The 25754-nt window shown below is 35.2% G+C and overlaps 1 protein-coding gene and 1 long non-coding RNA gene across 5 annotated transcripts in view; one reads left to right on the top strand and one right to left on the bottom strand.

Moving 5' to 3' along the window:
* The window catches only part of LAMA2 (laminin subunit alpha 2), a 380279-nt gene that overhangs the window by 162069 nt on the left and 192456 nt on the right, over window positions 1–25754 (top strand). For all 4 annotated transcript variants that reach the window (XM_080586775.1, XM_080586773.1, XM_080586776.1 and 1 more), the window contains exon 12: window positions 621–794. In XM_080586775.1, coding sequence (XP_080442901.1) covers window positions 621–794 — 174 coding nt within the window. The remainder of the gene's footprint in view (window positions 1–620; window positions 795–25754) is intronic.
* LOC308192848 overlaps window positions 1–25754 on the bottom strand; it is a 266449-nt gene that overhangs the window by 236910 nt on the left and 3785 nt on the right. Inside the window, exon 2 of the long non-coding RNA XR_013949157.1 lies at window positions 1459–24576. This is a non-coding gene — a long non-coding RNA (uncharacterized lncRNA). The remainder of the gene's footprint in view (window positions 1–1458; window positions 24577–25754) is intronic.

Here is a 25754-nt window from a genome sequence, read left to right as displayed (position 1 = left end):
CATCTGGAAAAAATTCCAGCCCACAGCTGAGCTATTTTATTGTTCTGGTTGTATCCAGGCTCCGGAAGCCATTCTCGTATGAACAGTATGCACTTCACTGCTGATTCAAAAACTCAAGTTCTGGTGCTTTCAGCTTTGTTTTGGCTTTCTAAAAAAGTGTATATTTAAACTTGAAAGTTTTAAGGCTTTATAATAAAAAATTATTATGAATTAAATAGTCTACTACAATCAGAAAATGTGCATCCATTTGTCAGCTCATCTTCTGTGACTGATATTATTTATTGTAAACTTGTACAATGTTTAGAGGAATTATGCATAAGATTGTAAGATAGAATTTCTTCCTCTCTCTGGATGATGCAAAACAGTGAAAGCAAATACTTGCATACAATACATACTTCAGACAAACTGCTCGGGAGTTATAACTCCCAATTGCAAACAATAAGGTAATTTTTTATTGTTATTACCCTTATATTTCCTTAGCTTTTGAACTGCTATTAATCATATAAAACACAGTCAATTTTTTAAAAATGGAAGAATGAGAGGTTTTGACTATTGAAATGACTGATGTCTTGATTCTGACTGTAATGTGTTTTGTTTTGTTTTATTTTCTGTCATCATAGATAGAAGACATGAATGGCTGGTATCTAGCTGGCTTACCGGGTCTCATCAGAGTTACTCCCAAACAAAAGAATAGTGGTGGACGTCAGCAGCTCAGCATCAGCAACGTGGCTGCACGTAAAGTACTGCCACAGACATATTACTGGAGTGCACCCAGTTCTTATTTGGGCAACAAAGTAAGTGCAGATGGTGCTTGCCTAAATGCTAATTTGATTTACTGAGAGAGAAAAGAAGTAAGGCTTTGAAGGGAATTGATGGAAGATTAAGTTGGATAGCTATTTGACCAGCAAAAGTGCAAGTAGAAAGGAATGAGGCATATGGAGTGTCCTTGTGAGGCAAAAAATATATGCAGAGAAAATTAACTAAGTATCTTTGACCTTGAGCCCTTTTTTGGCTTCTGCTGTCAGGTATTAGAGTAGTCTGCATAGTCTGCAGCATTGTTTTTTGAATGAATTAGCTGGTGTGCAGTTCAGCTTGTCCTGTTCTCTTCCCACCTTGTCCTCAGCTTTGAAAACCCATTCCCTCATCTGCTTTTCATAGATGCAAGTTGTGTATCAGATGTTGTGGGGGTGTGTTACAAAACTTTAATGTTTGGCAAGAAGCTTGTGTGGGGAGCTGTCTGCCCTAGAACTTGGAAAATGCTGTTGTGAGCTCTATGCCAGTTCAAATGCATATAATTATCCAAGTCTACACGTGTGTATGTGTGCACATACACACATACTCATGCCTTGCAGGTTTAAGGCAAATATTTGCTTTCTAAAGTCTTGGGTGCCTTTGTGGTCTGCCTTCTGGGCTTTTCACCATTAAGACTTCTATCATAGATCATACCTTCAGGCAAACCTCTCTCTCTCTCTCTCTCTCTCTCTCTTTTTTTTGTTTTTTGGCCAGAGTGTAAAACTGAGGACTGAACGAGTCCTAAACATTAAGAAAGCTAAACAGCTTTCCATTTTCCATAATCCCAATTATGATAAAATGTTATCTGAAATGCTAACCCTAACGCATGAGCATATTTTCCACTGTGGTCTCTTAGAGCTTGTCAACTTCTTATTTATTTATTTTCTTCCTGCTGGCTGAAAATCAACATGACAGAAGGTGAGTGAGCATGTGGAAACTAAATAGCATTATTCCAAAGAATTGGGCATCCTGTTCATGGCTATAAATTGTTAAAGATAGCCAGGCTCATTTAGTTGGACAAGGGAGAGTTTTTTCTACAGTTTTCCATACCTGGTGAACTTACCCTGTGATATGAATTGATACTTTTACAGACAGAATTTCATCCTGCTTCTGTTCAGAGAGCAAAATAATAATAAGAATGTGCACAAATCATTTGAATGTGGAAGATATTTTTTCAGTGTAATTTGGAGGTCCTTTGTGGTTACTGTCAGACATCTCTGTATGAATGAAACAATTTGCCTTAATAACTGAGCTATATAAATTTTTGATACTACAGTAATACTGAAAGCACTCACAAATTACCACAGTACATCTTAACTGTCATGTTGCATCATGTAAATTATAGTCATAATGACATGCTTAGCCCATATGATTTATGCTATGGGGATGGAATATTGCAAGTCCTTATTTGTAAACTCAATAAAATATTTCTCTGAACAGCTGAAACCAAATAAAACCAAACAGCTGAAACTGGATAAAAACACCCTTTCCTCAGACTGATTGCTAGCTGTGTGGTAGTATAATAATTGGTATCTCAGAGCAGGCAATAAGATTTTTTTTTTTTGTCTTAGGAAAATTGGAGAATAATTTAGGAAATCTTACATAAAGATGTAAACTTCTATTGTAATTCATAAGCCTTGTGTCACAGAAAATTGTTTCATTTTTATTGTTAATATTACTATTTTTAAGTAGTATTCCCAAAATAGAATTGAGTTACAAAAGGTAGTAACCATCCTGCATTTCCCAGTTTTTAAATATAGCTGAAAAACCTTATTTAAAAGATTTCTTTTAATATAAAGTTGGCGTGTTGTGCTTAAGCCTCCACAATGTTGATTGCCATATGTGTGCTATCTGCTTGTTTTACATCCATCTCCAAATGCTTCTTCTGGATAAAAAAAAAAAAAAAAAAAAGTGTTATAAGTGGGATGCTCCTTAGTGTGCAACCTTCAGCTTTCTTTTTTTGTGTTTCTAAATCTGGATGACATTAGACTATGTGATACTGGTCTTTGACTGTGTCTCTAAGGAAAGATTATAAATAACAGGAGGCTATAGATGATACAGTATTCTTGTTTATGTCAAAGGGAGAATAGGCAAATTATTTTAACATCACTGTATCCTTTCACTCTTCTAAACATACATGCCACTAAAAAAGCTTAAACTTTTTTGGACAAATACAGATACTTTTTTTTTTTTTTAAGCCAGCTGTTTTACATCTGACTATATAATATCTGTTTGAACTGAAAACTTGAAAACTGTTTTTGATGCAGAATGCAGTTTGAGAGTAATCTGGAGGAATTTTGTTTCTAGAAATTGGTGGATAATTTGGGAGAACAGATTTAAAATGTCTAGTATCAAGGTTTTAGTAGGTATCAAAAAGTAGTTTATCTTCTTGCCTGTCTACCTTATCATACCCTACTGAACTAAGGATTAGAGCAATCAGAAGAATTTGTGGTCCATTCAAGCTTCTAGTTACTGAAAAATTCTATCATCTCTCATTAAATTGTTAGGTATTTGAAAAAATGAATTGTTTTTGTCAGAAGTTTCTTAATTTATTTTGACAACGAACCTGTAAGTGTGTATTAAATGTGTCCATGCTAAAATATTTCTATAAATTGGTCTGAAAGTGTTACAAGTTAGAGTCTGATGCTGTTTGATCAGAGCACTGAGAGTATAAAATTAATGAAAAATGAAGTACTAAACTCAGCAGGGTGATTTGAAGCACCTGTTTCTTTAAAGTCAGTATTGAAGGGCTAGGCATCCATGATGTTTCAGAAGTCTTGCAGTATGTATATGCTCTGCCTCATTTCCTTTGGTATCTCTGCAAAAACAATTTGATAATTTCTATGCTGAGAAGCCACCTACGAGTGAGTAGCCACCATAAAGCACAATATGGATCATATCTGAACATATAACGCCCCTTGCTGTCCCCTGCCCCCCGAAACATGAGGGATAGCTGAGAGCACTTCAGATTCCATAGGGAGGCATCCATCTTTGGTTAGAGGAAGTCTCTCTGCTTTGTTTCCTGCCTGCAGCTGCAAATATGTTACTTTCTTATCTAAGGCCCAACTTTAACCATGAAGGTGGAGAATATACCCTGCCTCTTTTTAGGTGGTTAGGGCAGTGCTCTCAGACAGCAGGTAGAGGTTAGTTCAGCCTTTAGGCAGAAGACGTCCTAGAATCCAGGTCTCTGAACATTAAATCTGAACACCCAGTAGCCATACAGGAAGGACATAGATAATGCATACTCTAACATCTCTGTCTGTGTTTTGAGCAGCTGCTGCCAATACTCAGATTGCAAACAACATGATAGAAGCTGTAAAACATCTCTGCTCCAAAACACCATTTGCAGGTCCTACCAAGATTGAGCAGTTTCTTGCATCAAATATAATTTTACAGGAGTCATATGGACTAATTATACAGCATGATCCCATTCAGTGTGAATAAAGTTAACTTAATTTGGTCCTTCATTAAATCACAGTATACTGAAAGTCAAAGCAAAAGAAGATTGAAGCTTGAAAGTCTGTTATCGTGGAAAAATTCTAAAACATTGTGTTTGTCAAATCCATATTCTTTTAAGCAGCCATATGGTGAATATATTGTTCCTTCTCTGACCTCTAGTGAAAACCCAGACAGCAGCTGAAAGTTTTGTGTAGTCTGGGCATGGAGAACAGTAAGGGGATTTGTTCCATTTAACCCTGCCACATCATTTATTTTGCCTGTTGTTTTTTTTGTTGTTGCTGTTTCTTTCATAATTAGCTGTGTAACCTGTTTGCTGACTTACAAAAGTCAATGTCTGATTCCAGAAATGAAGACACTGTAATAAGCCTGTAGCCAATATGTACAAATTTCAAAAATCTATCAGCCTTTAAAAAGTACTTTGCTGTGGAAAGCTAAAGACTGGAATGGAGTGAGCAGCATTTTTTTTTTTTGTAACATATTATATATTGCAGGCTGCCCAGAATACCTCATAGAATTAAATATTGAATTATAAAATAACCATAAACCAGGTCCTTGTGGCTTTTATGTTTGTTTCCTTCCATTTGTTTTCATTTCTTAGGCAATTCTGGTGCAAAAAGCAGAATAATGCAAAGAAAATTGCAGTCTAGAGCTCCCGGGGGGGGGAGGAAGGAGTTGAAACCCAAAACATAAAGAAGCATAAATAATACAGTAATCAGCTGGAACAGAAATGCCAGAATCAATTGTCCTAAATTATTAATGTATCTAAACCAAAAAAGCTTCATCTAGTATTGTCATGGTTTTAGATATCAAGACTTTGTAGTTCATAGGACATGATTGAGTTAGGTAGGTCCCCAAATCTTTTTCTTTCTCCTACTGCCTGCTCCAAAAAGGTGAAAAATCTAACTTAACACCTTTCAGTGTAAGTGGATAAGATGCAAAATAAATTCTTGGTGGAAGCTACTTTTTTCTACCATCATTTTGGTTTTAAATTCATTGGCCTCTCAGGAAAAACATGACTGACTTAGCCCACATAATTTCAACAGACAGCTGTGTCTTAAGCTGAGCCAGCACTGATTTTATTATTTTATTTTTAACTTTATTTTTTTTAAATTATTTTTTGAGTATATATCTATATGACTTTTATTGTCAGGAAATTGAGGTAGTGAAATTTAAGTTGTCTGGTGTGTTCTCCCATTGTGTGCCTTTAAAAGACATTTCTTTCTTTCACATCATTACATGGAGAATTTAAGCCCTCAGGTAGAAGGTTTGGTTAGCTAGTGTAGATGGGTTGCCCAAGCCCAAGTCTGTCATTTTGTAATATAATGTCAGTGCTTGAAGGAGCTGCTGATTGTCTGAGGGATTTTTCCACAGTGATGGAAGTCCAGCACTTCATGATGAAGTTGTCTAATTTATACCCTCTGCGCAGAAATGAGTTTCGGCCCCAGATTTGACTGTGTAACAACATCTAATCTGGGGAAAGTAAGGAGGGGATGGAGTAGGGAATGTGACTGTGTCATGAATGACTTATAAAAAAACAATTTTATGCAGTCATTTATTGATTCTTAACATCTTTTAAGTTTGAGCAAAGTGAAATAGTTGTTATATGCATGTTATCCATATGTGTGAAAAAATATGGATAGATAGCAGCAGCACATAATATTCCAAAAATCTCTATTTGGTGTAACATCACTGAAGTTATTCACATTTGCTGCAGGTCCTCAGACTTTAAGTTGTGTCCTCAGCCAACACACGGCAAAAAAATTAAGATGATTCATTTGAACCTAAAGAAAAATAGCTCTTGTAAAAAAAGCTAAATTAATATCTTTTGGCTTTCACATTTGAATGCATTTTTTCTAGAAAAGAAAAAAAGAAAGAAAAAGCTTATTTAGTTTATTGATATATTTTATTTTTCTAACAATCATAACCTAATATAAATATGCATTTTATTTTACATCACAATCTAAATTGCCTTGACTGAAATTGTCACCATGGTAATCAGATTCAGCCAATGGTATGAAGGGATCTTCAACTTACTCCAAGTGTGCTGCTTAGTTTATTAGCACTTACTTCACTATAGCTTCTGAAAAGTGAGATAAAAGCCAAATTCAGATACTGAAGGATGAGACAAACATAATAGGAATACAAGTGAAGAGCAAAACATTTTAAAGGTCTCAGCCACAGATGACTGATTCTTCCTTTACGTTTACTTAATTTGTACTAAGTAGTTTTGTTTAGATTCTTCAGCTGTGCTGAAATATTCTCTCGGCATGGCAACAAGAAATGAGATAACGGTACATCTATACATTCTGTCATAGCTAGCCAGAATTTGTCTGATTCCCAGTACAAAGTTAAACAATATCAGGACTATTTTAATTGGTGTTCAGCTACCCATGACACACCAAAAACAACACCAACCCACCAAGACATAAGTAAATTTTGCAAACTTTGTTTCTCCTTAATTCTTTCTAATGGTGTTTGGATAGCCCCTTGGGACAGTTCAAATACAGCTATTATTGTGATTGCAATAAAAACTAAGGATGCCTAGTAGACTATTACAGCCTCTTTGTGCCTTTGAAGTGAGTTGGAACAGGACCCTGGAACTCTGAATCTGGCTGGCTGAGTCCATTGACTGCAGTATTTCAGGTATCCCATGATACATTTAATTTCTTTGTGCTAAAATCATCTTATACTACTGTAGAGAAAAGAGAAAATTTATTGTTAGTGAAATTATTTCATAAATCTCAAGTGTCCTTTGCATTACCTGCTTGCCCAAGTCTGCCTTGAAGGCAAGGGTTTTAATCAATAGTGGCAGTTGAAAAATGGAGAAACAAGCAAGAAATAAAATAGTTTCACAAAAGAAAGGATGTAAACACTAGAGAAAGAATACTGAGGGGCATTAGTAAATAGAGAAGACAGTAAATTGCTTGCTAGATTGAAAAGTCTTACTCTTCTTATCTCTGATCCCAAATACTAAAATACTGATGGATCTAACAAAGCAGAAGAAAAAGTCCGTGACTTCAAAAGAACTAATGTGTGGTGATTTGTAGCGAGTGCTAATCAACACACAAAGAAACATGGTGACAATGGTTCAACATGCTTCTCCTAAGCTAGAGGTAGCTAAATTGAATAGTTGTTACTGAAGACTGCAAAGGACAACTGAATTTTATAGAAAGGGAGGATATACAGTAATCTTTGTACCTCTTTGTACTTCTGCATACATTCCTCTTGTATGCATTTACATGCGAAAAACATCTTCAGCAAATAAGGTTTTGCTTTGTAAAAATATATTTGAAGTTATTTGCTGACCACAGGTTACCTGGAAGTAAGTAGTTTAATGGAGTTTTGCTCAGCTCAACTGGTTATATTAATCAGAATTTATAGTCCAGAAATCCAGCTGATACTGAGTTGCACAGGAGTGTGATGAAGGGATCTAAGTCCATCAGCAAAAGGCTATACATAAGAGCTACTGAAAGGTCATTCTCTATATATATGACACACAGGGTAAAAATTAAAACTTGAAAGAGAATGTAATTGAAATTGTTGAGTTTACCAATCATTAGTAAAACTTCATGATACTGCTGAGCTTTATTTTTGTAATTTTGTGGTGTTCTACTTTTTTCCACCTTTACAAGGCAGGAGGTAGAAGGGCAAAAGTACTGAGATTTTCTGCTGCTACTTCAGAGAAACAAACATTTATATAAACTATTCATATTACTTTCAGTCTGTGCTATATAGTTTATAAAGTCTGTCATGCTCAGTAGTCTTGTATCTGACAATCTCAGAATCTTCTTCACATATAGAATCTCCAAAAGATAGGTAAGTTCCATTATTTCTATTTTACATATAGTAATTAGCACTGCTTTGTCTCATCTATTTTCAAGCCAATAGTTTTGGTGCCTATATTTGATTAATTTTGCCTTGTGTCATTTAGGACTTTTAGGAGCAATCCAGTGTAGCATAGTTGCTCAAATCCAAGAGCCTACTCACCTGTGTATAGATGCAATTAAGACGTGAATTTATGTGACACTTATATTTATCTCACTGTATGTAGCATCTTGTGATATTTTAATCAGTTTATAGGTCTGATAGATCTAATTCAACTAACTAAATTTGTTAATGGCATTTTACATCCATTACACTTAGCAAAAAAAAAAGTTGTATACTTGTAGAACAAAATATTGTTCTATCGTATCTTTTCAAATTTGACTGAGAGTAATTAAAGGCAAGAGTCACTTGTTTTTAAAACACAAAACACCATTACTAATCCAGGGTGTAGAAGAAAGGAGAGTGGTTTATCAGCAGTTGAAAATGGTACAAATTCAATTAAGATGTCATTAGAAAAAGGAAACTGAAACTGACATCAAAGTGTACAACAAAAAGCTGCTTTTCCTTTTATTCTGCATGTGTTTATAGGAAGAAATAACCAGTTCCTCAACTAGTTATAATAAAAAAATGAGTGATTTTGTAAATTCTGTATATTCTTGACTTCATAAATTCATAAATGATTGGTGAGTGGTAGGCCCAGTATGCTGCAAGTCTCTTATAAACTCTAATTTTCAGAGAGTGATATTCCATACTCACCAAATTTCCACTTAATCAACTAAAAATTAAGTATCAAAATACTAATTTTTGTATGTTACAGCTTAATACTAAAACAACAGAGAAGGGCAGACTATACAACTCTTCAGATAGCTTGATATTAACATCTGATTTTTACATCTGTACTGGGTCTGTCTGGGTTGGAGTTAGCTTTCTTCATAGCAGCCTGTATGGTGCTGTGCTTGCATTTGTGCCTAAAGCAGTGTTGATGAAACACCAGTCTTTTGGCTCTTGCTGACCAGAGCTTACACAGCATCAAGGCTTTCTCTCCAATCTCCAAGACAGTAGGCTGGGAGTGGGAAAGAGATTGAGAGAAGACACAGCCAAGACAGCTGACCCAAAATGGCCAAAGGGTTATTCCCTAACCATATCATGTTGTGCTCAGCAGGAAAACATTAGGAAAAGGAGGAAGGAGTCATGATTTTGACTACGGCGTTTGTCTTCTCTAATAACTATTACATGTGCTGTGGCCCTGCTTTCCAGGAATCTGCCTGGCAAAGGGAAGTAGTGAATAAATCCCCTTTTTTTTTTTTTTGCTTTGCTTTCATGTGCAGCTTTTGCTTTTCCTGTTAAACTGTATTTGCCTTGATCCATGAGTCTTTTCACCTTCCATTTTCTCCCCATAACAGGGGAAAAGGGAGTGAGCAAGAGGTAGGGTGAATGTTTGTCTGTTGTCCGGGCTAACCGCCACACCACCATTGGAACTGATGGTAGAAATAGAACCTGAAAGCATTCAACAAAAGAAGATTTCAGTATGGTTGCAATATGCTTACAAAAATTGAAAAATCAAATGGGAACCAGAACTGACAAGAATGTAGCACGACAGTGATCATAAGGTTGAATTATCGTTTTAGTTTTGACTTGTTTTTTCGTAGATTCGTTATTCTAAATATTTTAATATTGTAAGTCACTCTTGGTTTGATCTAGTATCTGAACAGAGTATGAAGCATCCTTTAAATCATGTAGGTCCTGGGTCTTATGTACACGATTCCATCTGTCTCATCTATCCTACCGTTACCTGACTGCTGAAGATTCCTGAGTGGAACCATACTGCATCATTAAATCTCTAGAAAGCAAAAGGAGCTCCATTCCTTTACGCTCCTATTAGGCTTATGTACTGTAAACCGATCTTTAGCAAAAGAGAATGATGAGGACAAAGATTTTATTTTCCAAAACCAGACTCTAGCTAACAACAATAAATTTATTTTGAAAACAAACCTCCGTGGAAATTCAGTAGCTTTCCAGAAGAGAGGGTTGCCTTAACTACAGAATGAATTTGCCTTTGTCTTCCTGGACTCAAGAGACAAAAGGGTTAAGATCAGGTATTTGGCATATTGAAGGGATAATCGTGCTAGAACCCCAATCTGAACTGTGATAAATTATTAAACAAGTGGTTTGTTGGGTGATTGAATATTACCTGCAAAGCACCGCTCATCTCCTTGAGGCACATCCACAGCTAACTGAATTGAGCCAATTAGACTGACTGTCTCTTCAATGAGTTGTGACCTATCAATGGTAATAGCTTATTATGATGATAAATGAACCCATCTCTCAAACTGAAGCCTGAGTACACACTTCAGCAGTTTCCCTGAATCACAGGGCCATTACCTCTCAACTTCAGATTGACAGGAGCGTCAGCAACGAGAGCAGATAGCATGCATGAGTAGACACAGATGATTGTTTTACCCAAATGAATATATTTACAGTTATTTTTGGTGAAGTTGCTTTGTTTGTTTGTTTGTTTTAATGGACCTGTCTGAACATTCCATATTTTGCTAGAAGTACCTTAAATTTCTCACAATATGTGCAGTACCTATCCTGTCTCCTGAGATGGCTGGATGAATTTCTGATTGCTATCTACATGCCTTTTCAGTCTCAGAGGCACTCTGTATTGTAATACAGGAGAATACTTTTTTCTAATTGGAGTGTTTGTTTTATTTGTTTAGCCCTCTCAGTCCTATCAATTTATTTTCCAGAAGTAATTTTCTCAGAATAATAAGCAAGGTAGAGGAACTGTAACACTATCGATACTTTTCATGAATTTATTATAAGGTTTTGAAACCTTTAAGTATCAAGTATCATGAAATATTTAGAACACTTATGGACCATTTTTTTGTTTGGTTTAACTCTTTTTGGGCACAGGAAATTTTTCCACAATGAAGACAGTTGTTTTAACTACTTTTCCTGTATCAGTTTTCCTTTATTTATTTATTTTTTGTTTGATTGTTTTATAGTTAAGGACTTCAGTGTATTTTATTAATTAAAAATAACAGTGCCAGTGGTACATACCTTCAGTTTAACATCCTGAAATGAGATTTTGGTTATGACTCAATTTTTTTAATTAAATTGCCCAAAATAAATTCTTTTATAGATTTCTATACTATATTTCAGTTATCCACAGGATAGCTACACTCTGCTCTGAAATTGTGGCCTGGAGTGAGTCCTCCCTTGAATGAAGGCTTTAAGCTACACAGCTATTCAGTCAGCACAGCAATCCTATCTATATGCGTGCCTCCCTAACATACTGTATGATTTACATCAGAAAGTCTCCTGCAGTGTCCTGAAAAGCCATGTCTTATTGCAGTGCATATTTAAATGCACATCTAATATGGCAAAACTTCAGTTTGTTCTAAGTTTGCTTTGCCATGAATTGGAAAGCATGTTTGCACCAATATTAATGCATGTTAATACTGTGAATAGTACATAGTTTTGTATTAGTATTCTATCTTCCATGCTCCAGAAAGCCATACTACAGTATTTAACTTACATTTATTATTTTTCTTTTCAGATCGGATTTTCAAAGTAAAAGTGTTCAAAGTTATATTATAGAGGTACTTGTTATTCTTACATGTTTTAAATAAAATGAAACAGTACGGAGCTATACATATATCTAGTCATTTTAAATGTTTACCAAGTTAAAAGAGATGAAGAACAGAAAAGTAAAACGAAGAACAAAATGAGTAGATCATTATCCTATTGTCATTAGCTATGGAAATAAGATTTCCTAACTTATTAAACCTAGGTGGTCTAAATGAATAAAACTGGTGGACCGAAACTGCTGTTTTAAATGTACAAAGTACATTTGTAACAACATATGCCTTTACAGCTAATCAAATAAATAGTTATGTTGTTTGGTCAGCTGTGTCTTATTATTTAAATTTTTGAGTTAATTCTGTTTAGTCTACAGTGATGAAAAGTCCTTTTGAGAAAGATCTTTCCACATTTTTATTGCTGAAGTTCATGTGATGTCATGTGCAATCCAGTAAATGATTCCTCTCTTTCATAGATGACATGTTAGTACAGTTCAGGTAGATAGACAAAAATCCAGTTTTGTCATTTTCCTGTGTCTTTTTTTTAATGTCAAATATATAATACATATATATATTTGAATACAAATAGCTTTATATATTGTTTGGTCTATCCAACAAAAATATGAATGTATGACACAAAGCATGCAAGAGAATAAAACTAGCCACATGGGATTAAAGACATTTAGAAACTTTCTAATACAAGGCCAATCAAGTCAAACTTCAGCAAACTTCAAACTTTTATATTAAAGCTAGCTGAGAATTCCTCATTAAAAAAACTCACTTGGATTTCTTCTACCAAACATTTTCAAATTTTCTATTAGAAAAATTGCAGTGAGATACTTTGTTTCATATTTTGGCCAGTGACATTGCCAAATCAAACCTGAGCCTGTCTGGCATTAATGAAGATTTTCTGAGCTTCTGCAGTGTACCTTTGAGGATCTGTCACTCATATTTCTTCTTTTCCTTTGTTGCTGAAGACAGACTAGTGGTAGTAGAAAAGTTTTAACATTTGGTAACAAATACAGCAACTCAAAATCTATTATTCCAACCATTCCAACCACCAAGTAGATGACGTTATCAGTAAATCATCACAATGCCTTCCCAGAACTTCATGAAATAAAACATCCCTCTGCCTGCAAAATTCAAGGAAATAAATAGTAGCCAAAAGATCTGAGAGAGTCAGAAGAGCTCTCCAAGACTCAGTGTATCTCCTGACTGTCCCTTCCAAATTAAATAGCACTACATCCACTGTTTAGTGGCGGTCTCATCAAACTGAAACCTTTATTAAAATGTGATAAAGTGTACTTGCTAATACAAATCACAGAGTTGCAAATCTAATGGTTTTATGAAAGCTGCAGATAAAAATAAAATTACTTAAGAAAAACATTTCCAAATTTTTTTTAAATATTCAAAAAATCTGATGAAGTTCATATACTTTATCTAAATTAATGAAATCAGCAGTTTTCCCCTAAAGTTATATTTGTTTATTAATATTTTGACTGGTTCTCATATACTTTAAGACTACTGTTTGTATACTTGGCTCATGGCCATTGAGAGTATTGCTCTAGGCAAATATTAAAAACTTAGCCTTAGCTACTTCTCCCATAAATCATTATTTAGCTTCTTTGTCTACCTTCTTTCCTATACCATGAACTGTTTTCTATATTTGATTTTGAGAAATAAGATTATTCTTGTCTGTAGATGTGCTGTATAGCATATTAACTTTGTTCTGATCACATATTTTGTATTTCAAAACATTTTGCTTTCCTCTCTCAAGTTTTTTACATCATAGTCCTTTCAAGCTGTCTTTCAGTATTTTGGGTGGCTAAATGCTGCAGGTTCCATTTAGAAAATGGTTTTTCTACAGATATATGAAATGTGCTACCACAAGTGAATCTCATTGTTCCACGGATGTATCTAAAAGTAAAAATTTCTAGAACATGTATAAAAAAGTACTTTTCTGTTTTCTTCCAAAGATTCCTAATGCTTTTAACAAAGGAAAACTTATTTAAATTGTTGTGTAGATTTCCTGTATTTTGCATATTTCATTTTTATGTCCATTTAAACAGATTTCTGCATAAAAGATATGCAGAACAAACACATAACTATGTTCTGTTGTTTTTCTTATGCTTGAAAGAGAGGATTTTGATCTGACCTAATATAGTCCTTCTGACACTTTTACTGAACAAGTACAGTTTCATATTCAAATGCCAAAATCTTCAGAGATCTGAAAAGCCATCTATCAGTTTCTCTATTTAGTACCTGAGGTTGTTTTGTGATGCTCAGGGGTTTAGGGAAAATCCAGTAGAAATAAGTGTATAGTGACTAAAGTCAACCATGTCTTTGAAAATGAGTTCCAGAATATCTTTCCTGGTAGAAGTGGGCTGTTTTCTAGTGTGCTCAGGTTTCATAATCACTGAAGCATCGATGTTACTGCTGCAGCATTTCATAAAGCACTGAAAGCACTATTTACCGAAATGCGTTCACTTTGCCTGAAGAATATGGTGAATTTAAGCTTCTATTACAAAGCAGGATTTATTGTGCTCTAGGCAGGTAGTGACTGCCACTTTAAAATAAGTGGATGCTAATTAATGCTTGAATACAGCAGATATTATATTGGATAATGTGGACACAAATCCACATTGTTAATGAAAAAAGATCCATCATAATGAGTATTACTGTCTATGCTGAATTATGATAAAATTCTTATGGAAGGATAAATGACATCCATTGTAAAACCTAATAGATATCATTATGGTCAGTGTTAAAACAATGAATACCAAATGAATGAGTAATAAGAAGGATATTAAAGCTAAATTTTATTCATTAGGTGTATTGGTAAAAATATGTAGTCTTTATCACAGATTTATATACACATCTTGTAGGTATACAAGTTGACTGTGTGCACTTTGGGCAGTCTGGGACCAACAGGAAAATTTGAACGCTGCAGCAGAAAGTTATTAACTGTTGCACTAGAAGGCCATTCATATGGTTTTATGTAAAACATAGAAAGTTCAAAGAAAGTAGTCTGAATACTGCCCCAAAGGCCATAAATCTTGTCTTCTTTTCTTTTGTATACAAAGCAACTTAATAGAAATCCCAGCAATATGAGAGCAGCAATTAAGCAACCATTTTATTGTTAGTGTGCTTTAGTATCCTGAGTGTGTGAACAAAAGCGTGAATACCCAGAGACTTGAGCTGCCCAGAGAAGTACATCTGCTTGGGATAGCATTCAACATCTTGTTAAGAGTGGAGATAAAAGCACTTAGGAAGCTGTTTCCAGTTATGATTAAATGGTGTGTTCAGTGAGCTCCTCAAAGTTCCCAAGATTCTTACAGTTGTCCATAGGGCTAATTTGCCATTTTAAGCTTTCCAAAGACTTGTAATAGGTTCTCTTTATTAATTAATTTATTTATTTATTCCTCGTTCGTTTTTGTGCCAGATCTCCACAGGAAAATTCACATGCTTTAGAGACAATTATGTAGTTAATGACCAGCCTAAAAATATCACAGGTTCCCACTGCGTTCTTGATTTTGGGGAGGAGAAAGGGAAAGAGTGGAGTTCATGAGAGAATTGTATCTAGGAAAAGTGTGGATGCATGCTTGCATATCACCTACTTATGATTTGGACTGCTGGGAAGGATATGAAGTGATTAATTCTGTTAGAAAGTATAGGTCATTTTTATGGGGGATTTTTTTGTGTAACTGAAGCAAAAATTCTCCCTTTTTATCTCAATATCTATCAGGTATACCAACATACATTAGGGTACTCTCTTACAGATCTTTGGTCTGGATCTATATTAGGTCATCTATTCTTTGGATCTGCATCAGGTATTCTACAATGGCTCTGGGGAAGAACTTTCTTTCATCTGCAGTACTGAGAGCTTTGCATATGAAACAGGAGCACAATGTCTAAAAAAGCAGTAAACTGCAAACGAGATTCACACTGCAGATCTGAGAAGGGAAATTTGTCCTGAGAGGGAGATCATAGATTCAGGTACAAAACTACTCTTGCCAAGTAGTTTTATTTGTTTCTTCAGGGAAAACAGAGAGAGATGTGGTAATATATTACCTTCTGAGTGTGTTTCTATTATTATGATCAGAAAGCACTGCAGGAAGGGTTTATACTTCCAGTTCTTGGCATAGAATAATAAACCTTAAGTATCTTCTTGAGGAAAAGACAAAGTTTGAGAAGATAATAGTATCTATACTGTATCAGAAGAAAGTCCATCCACCCCAGTAGGCTGTTTAATCACAGTGGTCAACAGGAAATGCCAAGGAGTATATAATAAGAAACAGGCAAGGACATGGTGATAATTGATCACATACTTTCCTAACCTCAATTTGTAGCCTGGGTACCTCTGAATTGATGGCGGTGGTTTTATATTTAAAGGTCTTCAGCCGTCCTTACCACACATTCAAACCTTTATCACACGAAAATCTAGCACTAAATGAGGGACTGGTCTGGGGCAAACTCTGGTTCCATGGCATCTCTCTGTGCACTGCCTTCTACCATTGTTGTTTGATTTTGAATTGTCCCTGAAAAATGGTTCATATGGGAAAATCCAGGAGAACAAAATGTTTTCTCTCTAGCCTCAGTAACACTATTAAATGTTTTTTTTTTTAACATAGTGACAACATAGTTTTTTTGTAATAGGTTTTAGTGCTGCTTTACTCTGTCCATCTACACAGGCAAGTCAGATAAATTGTCTGGAGGCAAAATCACCTGTAAAGAAATGCAATTATTTTCCATGGCTTCAAAGCACAAACTATTGTATTTGCTTCTCATCCTTTTTTTTCCTGCAACTTTGCTCTTGATTACATTTGATGCCAATCAGAAAGAAGGAAAACATTTTGAGATTATATGATAGGAAAATCCTTTTAAATGTTTCTTTTGGAGGGATGACTATAATCCTCTGCTAATTAGTTAAAACAGTTATGTTAGTAATGATTAGAATCTGTATGTCATAGGAGTTAATGTATTTTGTGATTTTGCTGCTGTAAAGACTCTAAGAAATTTTAAACCTCTCTGATTTGGGTTAGTATCAAAATAAACAAAAAAACAACAAACATATTGCTATTGCTCCTCTAGTTTGTGTGATCATATCACATGCTAACTTTTTGTGCTGGAGTATATAAAAAGCAGTGAGCCCTGGAAAGTGATCTGAGCTAGCACTGATACTAAATAAGACTGAAGAAGGAGAAGTAATAAATCAGATCAAGTAGGATCATAGGAGGATATAGAAAAGAATTACCATAACTACTGCCTAAAGCATATTCTGGCTTTTCTTGAGTGGCCCCATGCAACAGAAATAGTGGTCAAAAAATATCTTTTTGAGCTTGTGTTGTCTGACTTTTATTGTAGAAATGAGGTGAATACTGCATTCTCCAAAACCTGCTCTTTGCTGACCAAGAACTTGAGTTTTGTATGACAGTAAATTGTATAAAAGTATATGTGATAATGCACTCTTCATTGTTATTTATCAGCTCCTCAGATGAGGTAGTGTTGTCTGTGCTCCTTTAAAGATGCATGACATTTTGCACACTATCAACATCAGTTATGAGGCAAAGAAGATGTACATTGTTTCCTAATTTCTTGTCTTAAACCTTAAACAACTTTCTGGGGCCTGTAAGAATGAAGCAGTGGATGCACCATACATGCAACAGAGCTGAGATTTTTGTTCTCAACTGTATACTTGTTCTGCAGCTACTCTGCATCGTTACTGTCTTCTGCGTTCTGGTAGACACCACAGATTACAGATGGCTGATATTCAGTTGATGAACATAATTCCATTCAAGCTACTGTTGCTGTTTGTTGTATAGCAGGATCCAGACTAAAGCATGTAAATGTCTAACCATTCATTCAATGTTGAAATGTTGCTAGTTGTATATTGTTTTGCATGTCCGTTATTTATTAAGCATTTTATATATTAAAACACTGAAAACTTGAAAACAACCCCCTCCATAGTAGAGATGACTACTAGAGCACTATGACTAGATATAAAGTCCTTTCAAATATGTTCAAAGGGAATTGTGGAGTTCAAGTACATTGTTTTATGACTTTGGGAGGCAAGTAAGAGAATAATTGTACTGTGCAAAGATACAAGACTCAGCACCATAGCAAGTTAATCACTTCAGAGTTCCTCCTGCTTCCCAAAAGTGAGCTGCATTAGGACATTAGTGCTATAAAAACAATCTGACCTGAGAGATTCTTGTGCTGTAGGGACTGAGGATTAGGTGCAGCTCCAACAGTCAATTCACTTAATAACGTCTCATGTCTGAAGTTACATTATCCACTTTTCTATCTTTTATAGAATCCAGCTAAGCTAGATCAATATCCTGAGGAAATGTGACTTTCTATTTTAGGATGACATTTTCTTACTTGGCAGGATATTATCTTCATACAACATGTGTACAATATGGTACTAATTTATGTTAGTCTGGGAAAAGTTGCTTAAATCTTGCACAGTGTATTTGGTCTTGTAACTATTAATTTAGACATTTTAAAATGTTCTTAAAATATCAAACACTTCCTCATTTTACTGTAAAATAATTCTGAACAGGAAAACGCAGGGTCTAGAGTTGTTGCTGTACTGAAGTAAAAGCCTAATGTTATTTTTGTCATGAGTTGCTCATTCCAGCAGGTTGAAACTGGAGTAATAAAACAGTGCTTAGGCCAAAACTGAACACACAGACTTCTGTATTCAACCATAAAATGGCATTTGAATGAATTGGGTTTTGAATACGCAGATTACCAATGATGAAGACTGTTTGCAAATTACTTTTTGGGCTACACTGCCAGAAGCATTGTTCACATGGTGTTGTGGTTTAACCTGGCAGGCAGCTAAGCACCACACAGCCATGCACTCATACCTTAACCTCCACCTAGTGGAATGGGTGAGAGAATCAGAAGAAAAAAAAAAAAAAAAAAAAAGAGGTAAAGAGGTTAAACTCGTGGCTTGAGATAAAGTTTAATAGGACAGAAAAGGAAGGGAAAATTATTATTATTATTAATAATAATGAAGGAATATAAAAAACAAGTGATGCACAATGCAATTGCTCACCACCTGCTGACTGATGCTCAGCCAGACCCTGAGCAATGCCCTGCCCCGGCCAACCTCCTGGTTTTATTGTTCCACGCAGCACCACACGATGTGGGACATCCCTGTGGGCAGCCTGGGCCAGCTGTCCTGGCCGTGTCCCCTCCCAGCTCCTGGGGCACCCCCAGCCTCCTCGCTGGCCAGGCAGCACCAGGAGCAGGAGAGGCCTCGGCTCTGTGCGAGCACTGCTCTGCAGCAACTGAAACATCCCTCTGGTATCAGCACTGTGCTCTGCCTAAATCCAAAAAACAGCACCACAGCAGCTACTATGAAGAAAACTAACTCTAACCCAGCAGAAACCAGGACACACGGGTACTTTAAGGGTTCATCTGCATTAGTAAACTAAGCATTGCCAGGACCTATTCTCTAGTGTTGAGGCCATTCACATAGACATATTGTTAACATACTACACTATTGAATTAGTAGCAGCTATTTAAAGAAATGACAGTATAGAGTAATTAATAAAATTATTACATTACTTTACTTAACTCTCTCATCTTCCAGAAGAGAATTGTCCCATCCAAACAATCATCTGAGGATGGCTACTGGCCCATACTGCCTCCTAGACTATTCCTGGGAGAATTTAGGAGGGTGCCAGGACCTGTTTTAATAATTTTAAAGTATGGCATTTGAGCTCCACTGTTCACACTCATGCTCTATCACTGTTTAATTTTCTTTTGTGGATGTTGCTGAAGAGTGTCAAGCCATTTACAGCTCATCAGAATGTTTTGTAGCATCTCATACCACTGAGAATTCTCAGCTGTGAATATTTCAGACTACCAAATACTTAAATCCTGCTTGAATTAAGCTATTGTTAATAATTCTGCATAAAATATATATATATATATCTGCTATTCAAGTAGCATATTCTAGTTTTTTTCTTTTCTTTTGGGTTTCTCTCAATGCATTGTTTTCTCACACAGAAAACTACTCTCAAGATTAGTCTCTTTCGCATTGACACCTAGAGACTCCTTTTAGTATTATTTTTACTTTCCTAAATACAGACCTCAATGCTAATACTTAGAACTTCTCCAGAGTTAAGCAGAACAACAGTTGAGCTTAGAAAAACTCCAAACCACATTAATTGGCAAGATGAAAATCACTAGAGAGAACAGTTTTAAGCGGTTTAAATAGTTCTGATTCACTTGCTTACCATGCAGTTTATCAAATGAACTTCCTAAATGGGAAATGCAGAAACCTTGCCATATAATTAGTTCTATTCTGGTGTGTTAATTTCACAAGTCAGTCTTGATGGTTCAAGGAAGGAGACAAGTTCCCCAAAAGAACAATTCATAACAGTAACTCACTAATGCTCTACACAAACTTAGGTATACTATCTTTTTCTCCACTGACAGTAGAGGGGCCCTAATAGTATCAGCTCTCTGAAGCTAATTAGGCAAAATTAACTGGGGTAAGGATCCCTACAATTCCCACTTTAACTTGAAAGTATTCTGTTTTGATTTATATTCCAAAATGCTGACAAAAGGTAGATAAAAGCGACCAAAACCCTATCCTATTCATGAGGAGTTTTGTTTTGTTTTGTTTTCTAATTTCTATTGAAAATTTCTTTGACAACCTGCATTGGGTACTGTACCTATAAAGTAAACTTAAGCATAAAAAGTCTTGTTGTGCACTGGTATTAGATTCATTTATGACTGAAACCTGTACAAACATGTCAGATGTCCTGTGTAATAACACCAAGATCTCCCAGTCGGTTTAGACATTTCACAAAAATAATCACTTGTTATTTTTCTCAGTTTACTCATGAAACTAAGGGACAGCGTCCCGTATGTAACACTGCTATAAAAAGGCTATAGTCGATATAATTGGTAAGTGATGGTTTACATTACTGAAATGTTTATGGGTGGAAAATTATAAAACATCAGCTTTCCAAACTATAAACTTTAAAGCAAAACATAAAATGTATATACATTGATAGAATCATCTCATGATTGCAAAGTATATTTCTCCATCCAGTCCTGATTCTATTTTGTCCCTGTGGCAAATACAATAATTGCCTGTGTGGAAAAATTACTATTAATAAATATTTTTGTACTTTATCTTTCCCCATATGTATTTTAGCTTTCCCCAATAGGTAAAGCAGCTGGGAGCAAGTCAACATCACATGACCAGTCAGTTCTCTGTAGCTCCTTAGTGGTCCAAAGTAGTCCTCATGAAATAATTGCCCTAACTATGCTGCTATCAGCAACATAAATGTTCCAAGCTAATTTTAAGTGTTTTAATTAATAACTGAATTCCCAGCGTCTGTGATCTAGACTGCTTCCAGTCTTCAAGTTAACCCAAGCATCTCTGCATCCAATAACCCATTATTTTTTGTATAATTTTGCACCAACTGGATGCCATACATCAATTAAAAAACAAACAAACAAAAATCACACAAATAATTTACATAATAGACAAAAGTAATACAGAGAGACAATGTATGGAAATGGGGAGATAACTCTTAAAGGAGAAAGTGTGTTGGGAACCAGTTTTAATTACATGGAGAGAAATAAGAACCCTACAAAAATACAAGGTCATCCTGTGCCTAGATAGATTTCCAGCAAAACATAGTTGCTTAACATCTATGAGAATTAATTTAAATTAAAGTGCTGAAAATTACAAAAATATTTGTGCCACCCAAGAGAGTGTGAGAATAACACCAGGTCATGTCAGAAACCCTACAATGTCCTGGGGACCTGTCCTTGCTGAGCAGAAACTCCTGTTTTCTTAGAAAACAGCACATAATATTGCACCATAGAGCCATCTGTGGTACTTATTATGGTAAGTGACCAAACTAACAGTCAGTTGTAGACCCAGTTAATTTATCTAGCTCAAATATATGTTCCACAGTGATTTTCTCACAGTCTTTTCCCTCTTGCAGCAGCTAGATTTTTAATCTGAAAAAGGACAGTCGTAATTTGCACTGCAAGTAGTTCATGTGTACTAGAATTAGGCAGCATTAATTTTAAGGGTGAATAGACACAACCACAAAAGAACATCAGGGATTCTAGCACTACAGGAATCATTCTCAAGAATGTCCAAGTGAATAATCAATAGTCGAGCCATGAAATAAAAAAAGATGGTGCAAAGGATAATAAGAATTTGCTTGGATCGACTTATAATAAAACCTTTTTTTTTTTTTTTTTTCCACCCAGCTAAAATGAAGAAAATGAAAAGCTGAAGGATTTCATTACAGGTCAAAGGTTTCATTTGGCCTGGAGCAGATTTATTTGTTTTGCAGGCATTTCTTAAAATTAAGAAAATTAACAACACAGCTGTGGAAGACTGGTAAATTCTCTGTTTGGTCAGTTTAGCCTCTGAAATACTTTTCAGGTGAAACTATCAGGCAAACTTCCTCAGAGTTTCTGAGTACTTTCACGACAAACAAAATATCATTTTTAATGTGAAAATTATTTCATCATTAAAATCCATTTCATGGTGGCGATGATCCATTTTTTATTTATTCCTTCTCCTTCCTTCTTTTGAGGAATGATGGGGAAGTTTTTAAAAACCTCCTTTAATCACCTCATTAAATTGACAACTTTTTCTCTTTCCTCTTGCATTCCCACAAAAATAAGTTTGAAGTTCTTTGCTGTTGCAGAGGATGCAAAACTGGTTAAGAGCAGAGTGGTCAAAATGGTGTACTAGAACACTTTACATACTAACAGTCCCACATCTTCATTCCAGCCTTATCCCAATTAAGTGCATAAATCTATTAAAATAGATATTCATTTGAATTTTTGTTTGGATTTAGGAGTTGGGCTAGATGATATCCAGAGGTCCCTTCCAACCTCAACCATTCTGTGACTATGGTATCCTATTATTAGATTCAGACCCATATGCAGTTAAGCAATGCTAATTACTTAATTTTTTAAGTAATTAAAAATTAAAATTATTAACATCAGAAAAAAATAAAATTTATTACACCTTACTGTATGTTGTAGAGTTGTAGGTGAGTTTATTTGAAAAACACTGTATTGAAAATAATTACATTCTGCTGGTGTTTTTTAATCTCAACTATTTGTTACTCTTTAATGTAGTACAGTGCCATGACCTATTCCAGAGTTCAATTATCATATTAGAAATGCTACATACCAGTTAGTATCATTAGTACCTCGGTTCACAGTAGTTAAATGGCAGTACAAAGATCCACGGGAACTAAATACAATGAGAAACAGTATGTGTCACATCTTGCATATGGATTATAGAAACTAGTTTTTCTTTAAAGAGTTGAGTAGCTGACACACTGGAAGTGAAGAGTTCTGTTGGTTTCAATACCTTAAATTTACTGTTCATTTTAATCAATTCAGTCAGTAGGTAAATAAACTGTTCTAACTGGATAAGCATAATGCACTGTGTTATTATGGTAAACTGTTTAAAATACTTGAAGTAGCTGCAAGTTACAGTCTTTTCAGACCCTCAGTCTGATCAAGCCAGAATCAATTTTACTCTAAAAGCAAAATCTTATATTTAAAACTCTTGAGCAAATCACATTGGACAGAACTCAACTTTTCCTGTTCACCCTATTGAGATCAGTCTTCTATAATTCTTGCCTATTTGATTGAATCTTCATTTCTAATGAATACGTTGTTATATTGTATATTTTGGCCTTTTCTAATTGTATCTTCTGTGATGCATTCCTGAAGTGCTAAGCATCCTTAGACACCATAGCTCTAAGTAAGCTATTGAAATTCAGCTCCCTGCATTGGCCTCAGTGAGACTTGAGATCTATTGATGATCATTTATTGCAGGCTGGAATGCTGAAGAAATTATTGGATCTGAATTTTTCATTACAAACTAAATGCAGGATTTTAAAAACTGCAGACTGCAATTTTACCATTTCACTGACAACAGAATTGGACCAACCCTGTTCCCATTTGACTATTTCAAAATGGAACTCCTACATATAGCAAATGACAGGTCCTGATGCTTCTTTTTAGAGCACAATTATTTGTGCAAATGGCTATGCACCTGATATTACATTTTACTAGAGAAAAAAAAAAAAGTCTTTGGAAAAAAAAAATCTACATCTAAGCTAAGATCTTTCAGAATCATGTTGAGAATGCACTGGAATTCCATACATAGGACTATGAAAATTGATGGTCATCTCCCCAAATATATATATATATTTTCCTATTATTACCTTTGTTAATGGTATACAAACAGGTACATAAAGTTTTGTGTTCAAAGTTTATTACAAGAACATGACAGTGACAAAGACAATGAAATGCACAAGTGTGTGTGTATACAAATTGTTTGTTATGCATGTCACACAAGGGCTGCATGTCCTTTTGTAAGGTTGTTCCCCAAGCACAGCAAACTTACATTTTATAAGAAAAATCTGATGCCCTGCATGTGTGTGTTTGTGCAGATTTAGTACACAGCAATTTACTCCCCGTTGTTTCATGTTCCATTCTTTCCTTTACCTAATATAAGTTGTTTAAATGTTTTGTTTTGAACTTTAGCAACCTGCTTTCTGCTCTACATTCAGATTTTAACTAATGAAAGATATTGACTACAGAATTCGTAACAGACTTAAATGGGTACAGCACAATACACACCTGTGAAAGTTAGTGGAAAGAGCAATTTTTTCAAGTGTGAAGTAATAGCAGCTCTTGCTAGCTGGCCTTGGACACTCTTTCACTCCTCAGAGATTGTTAGCATTATCTTTAGCTCTTTGTAAGGAAGATATCAGGTTGTCACTTCGCAGTACAGGAAAGACAGAATTCTCCCTGTTTGCAGAAATTCTCAGAAATCAATTAAGTTCATGGAGCTGTGGTAGTTTCTATCAGCAGGGGATCCATTCTGAAATATCTATGAAAAAGTAAGAGAAGCTGTAGTTGGAGGAAAGGTCTATCTAGCCCAGGAAGTGGTCTCCAGCAGTGACCAATACTGGATGCATATGGAATAGTATCAGCAAGCAAGCACACATCAATGTTGTCCAAGCATTTACAGCAATTTGCAGAAATTTCCTAAGCTAGAGAATAGCTCTATTACAGTCTCGGGTAGGAGAATGAAATGCTAAATGGATTAGAAAATACACAGCATTAGATAAAAACTGTCTTATGTTCTTAAACTGTAATTGGTAGTTAATATAAGAGGTCATGAAATAATACAGATGGTCAACTACAAGCAGGTGGGAGGAGACATGACAAAAAAGGATTCATACATCAGTAAAGGAGGAGATGATGCCTCAGGGCTGAAAGACATGTTGGATCTAATCTCTGTCCATTCTACCTTCCAAAGAACTGCAGGTGTAAGACATTTTACTGTCAGCAGTGCAGAGGGGAATTAGTCCTATAAACAAGTAAAGTTTAGAGGGTCTCGAACACATCACAGTCAAAAAAAGGACTTACTGCTTGTAGGTAGATGCTGTGGCAAATAAAACAACTCTCTGATTACGTGATTAACTTTTACATTAGTATTATTTAAATATAGATTAACATTCATGAAAGAGTTTATGGTGTGTTCTTATATGACTAGAAACTTGTATAACTTTGTGTAGGTCACAGTCCTCATCTAACACATATTTTAAACAGCACTAAGTTCAGCTCAACATTTTAAATCATTTTTCTTCTAATGCTATTGTGAAGTAATAGCTCTTTTATCCACATTTTATCTTCCAGCTATAAAGTTAATCGTTGCTTCAGACTACACCATTTGCATTAAATCTAAGGCAGTGTGAAACCCTGCTAAATATTAAAGAGTTTGAGATTGAAGCAGAAAATTTACATTGTTAGTCAAGATTTGTTTTATTAGTACCTAGCAGCCTAGCTTACATTAGGAGTGAGCAGAAAATATACATTGCCAACAGATATAAGGAAGGCAGGAACACATTCAATTAAAGGGAATTTATGTAGGTATATAATTCACATTAATCATACTCAGATGACCGTGTATTTATATATTGTATATGAATTGCGTACAATGATGTTGACTTATTGTGAGGTTTGTTACATCCATTGTGACAATTGTTACATCAAAAATTCGAA

The sequence above is a fragment of the Anser brachyrhynchus genome, assembly GCF_964034855.1.
Source record: "Anser brachyrhynchus genome assembly, chromosome: 3".
NCBI lineage: Eukaryota > Metazoa > Chordata > Aves > Anseriformes > Anatidae > Anser > Anser brachyrhynchus.
The sequence above is the reverse complement of the archived record's forward strand: the minus strand, read 5'-3'. Positions and strand labels throughout refer to the sequence as shown.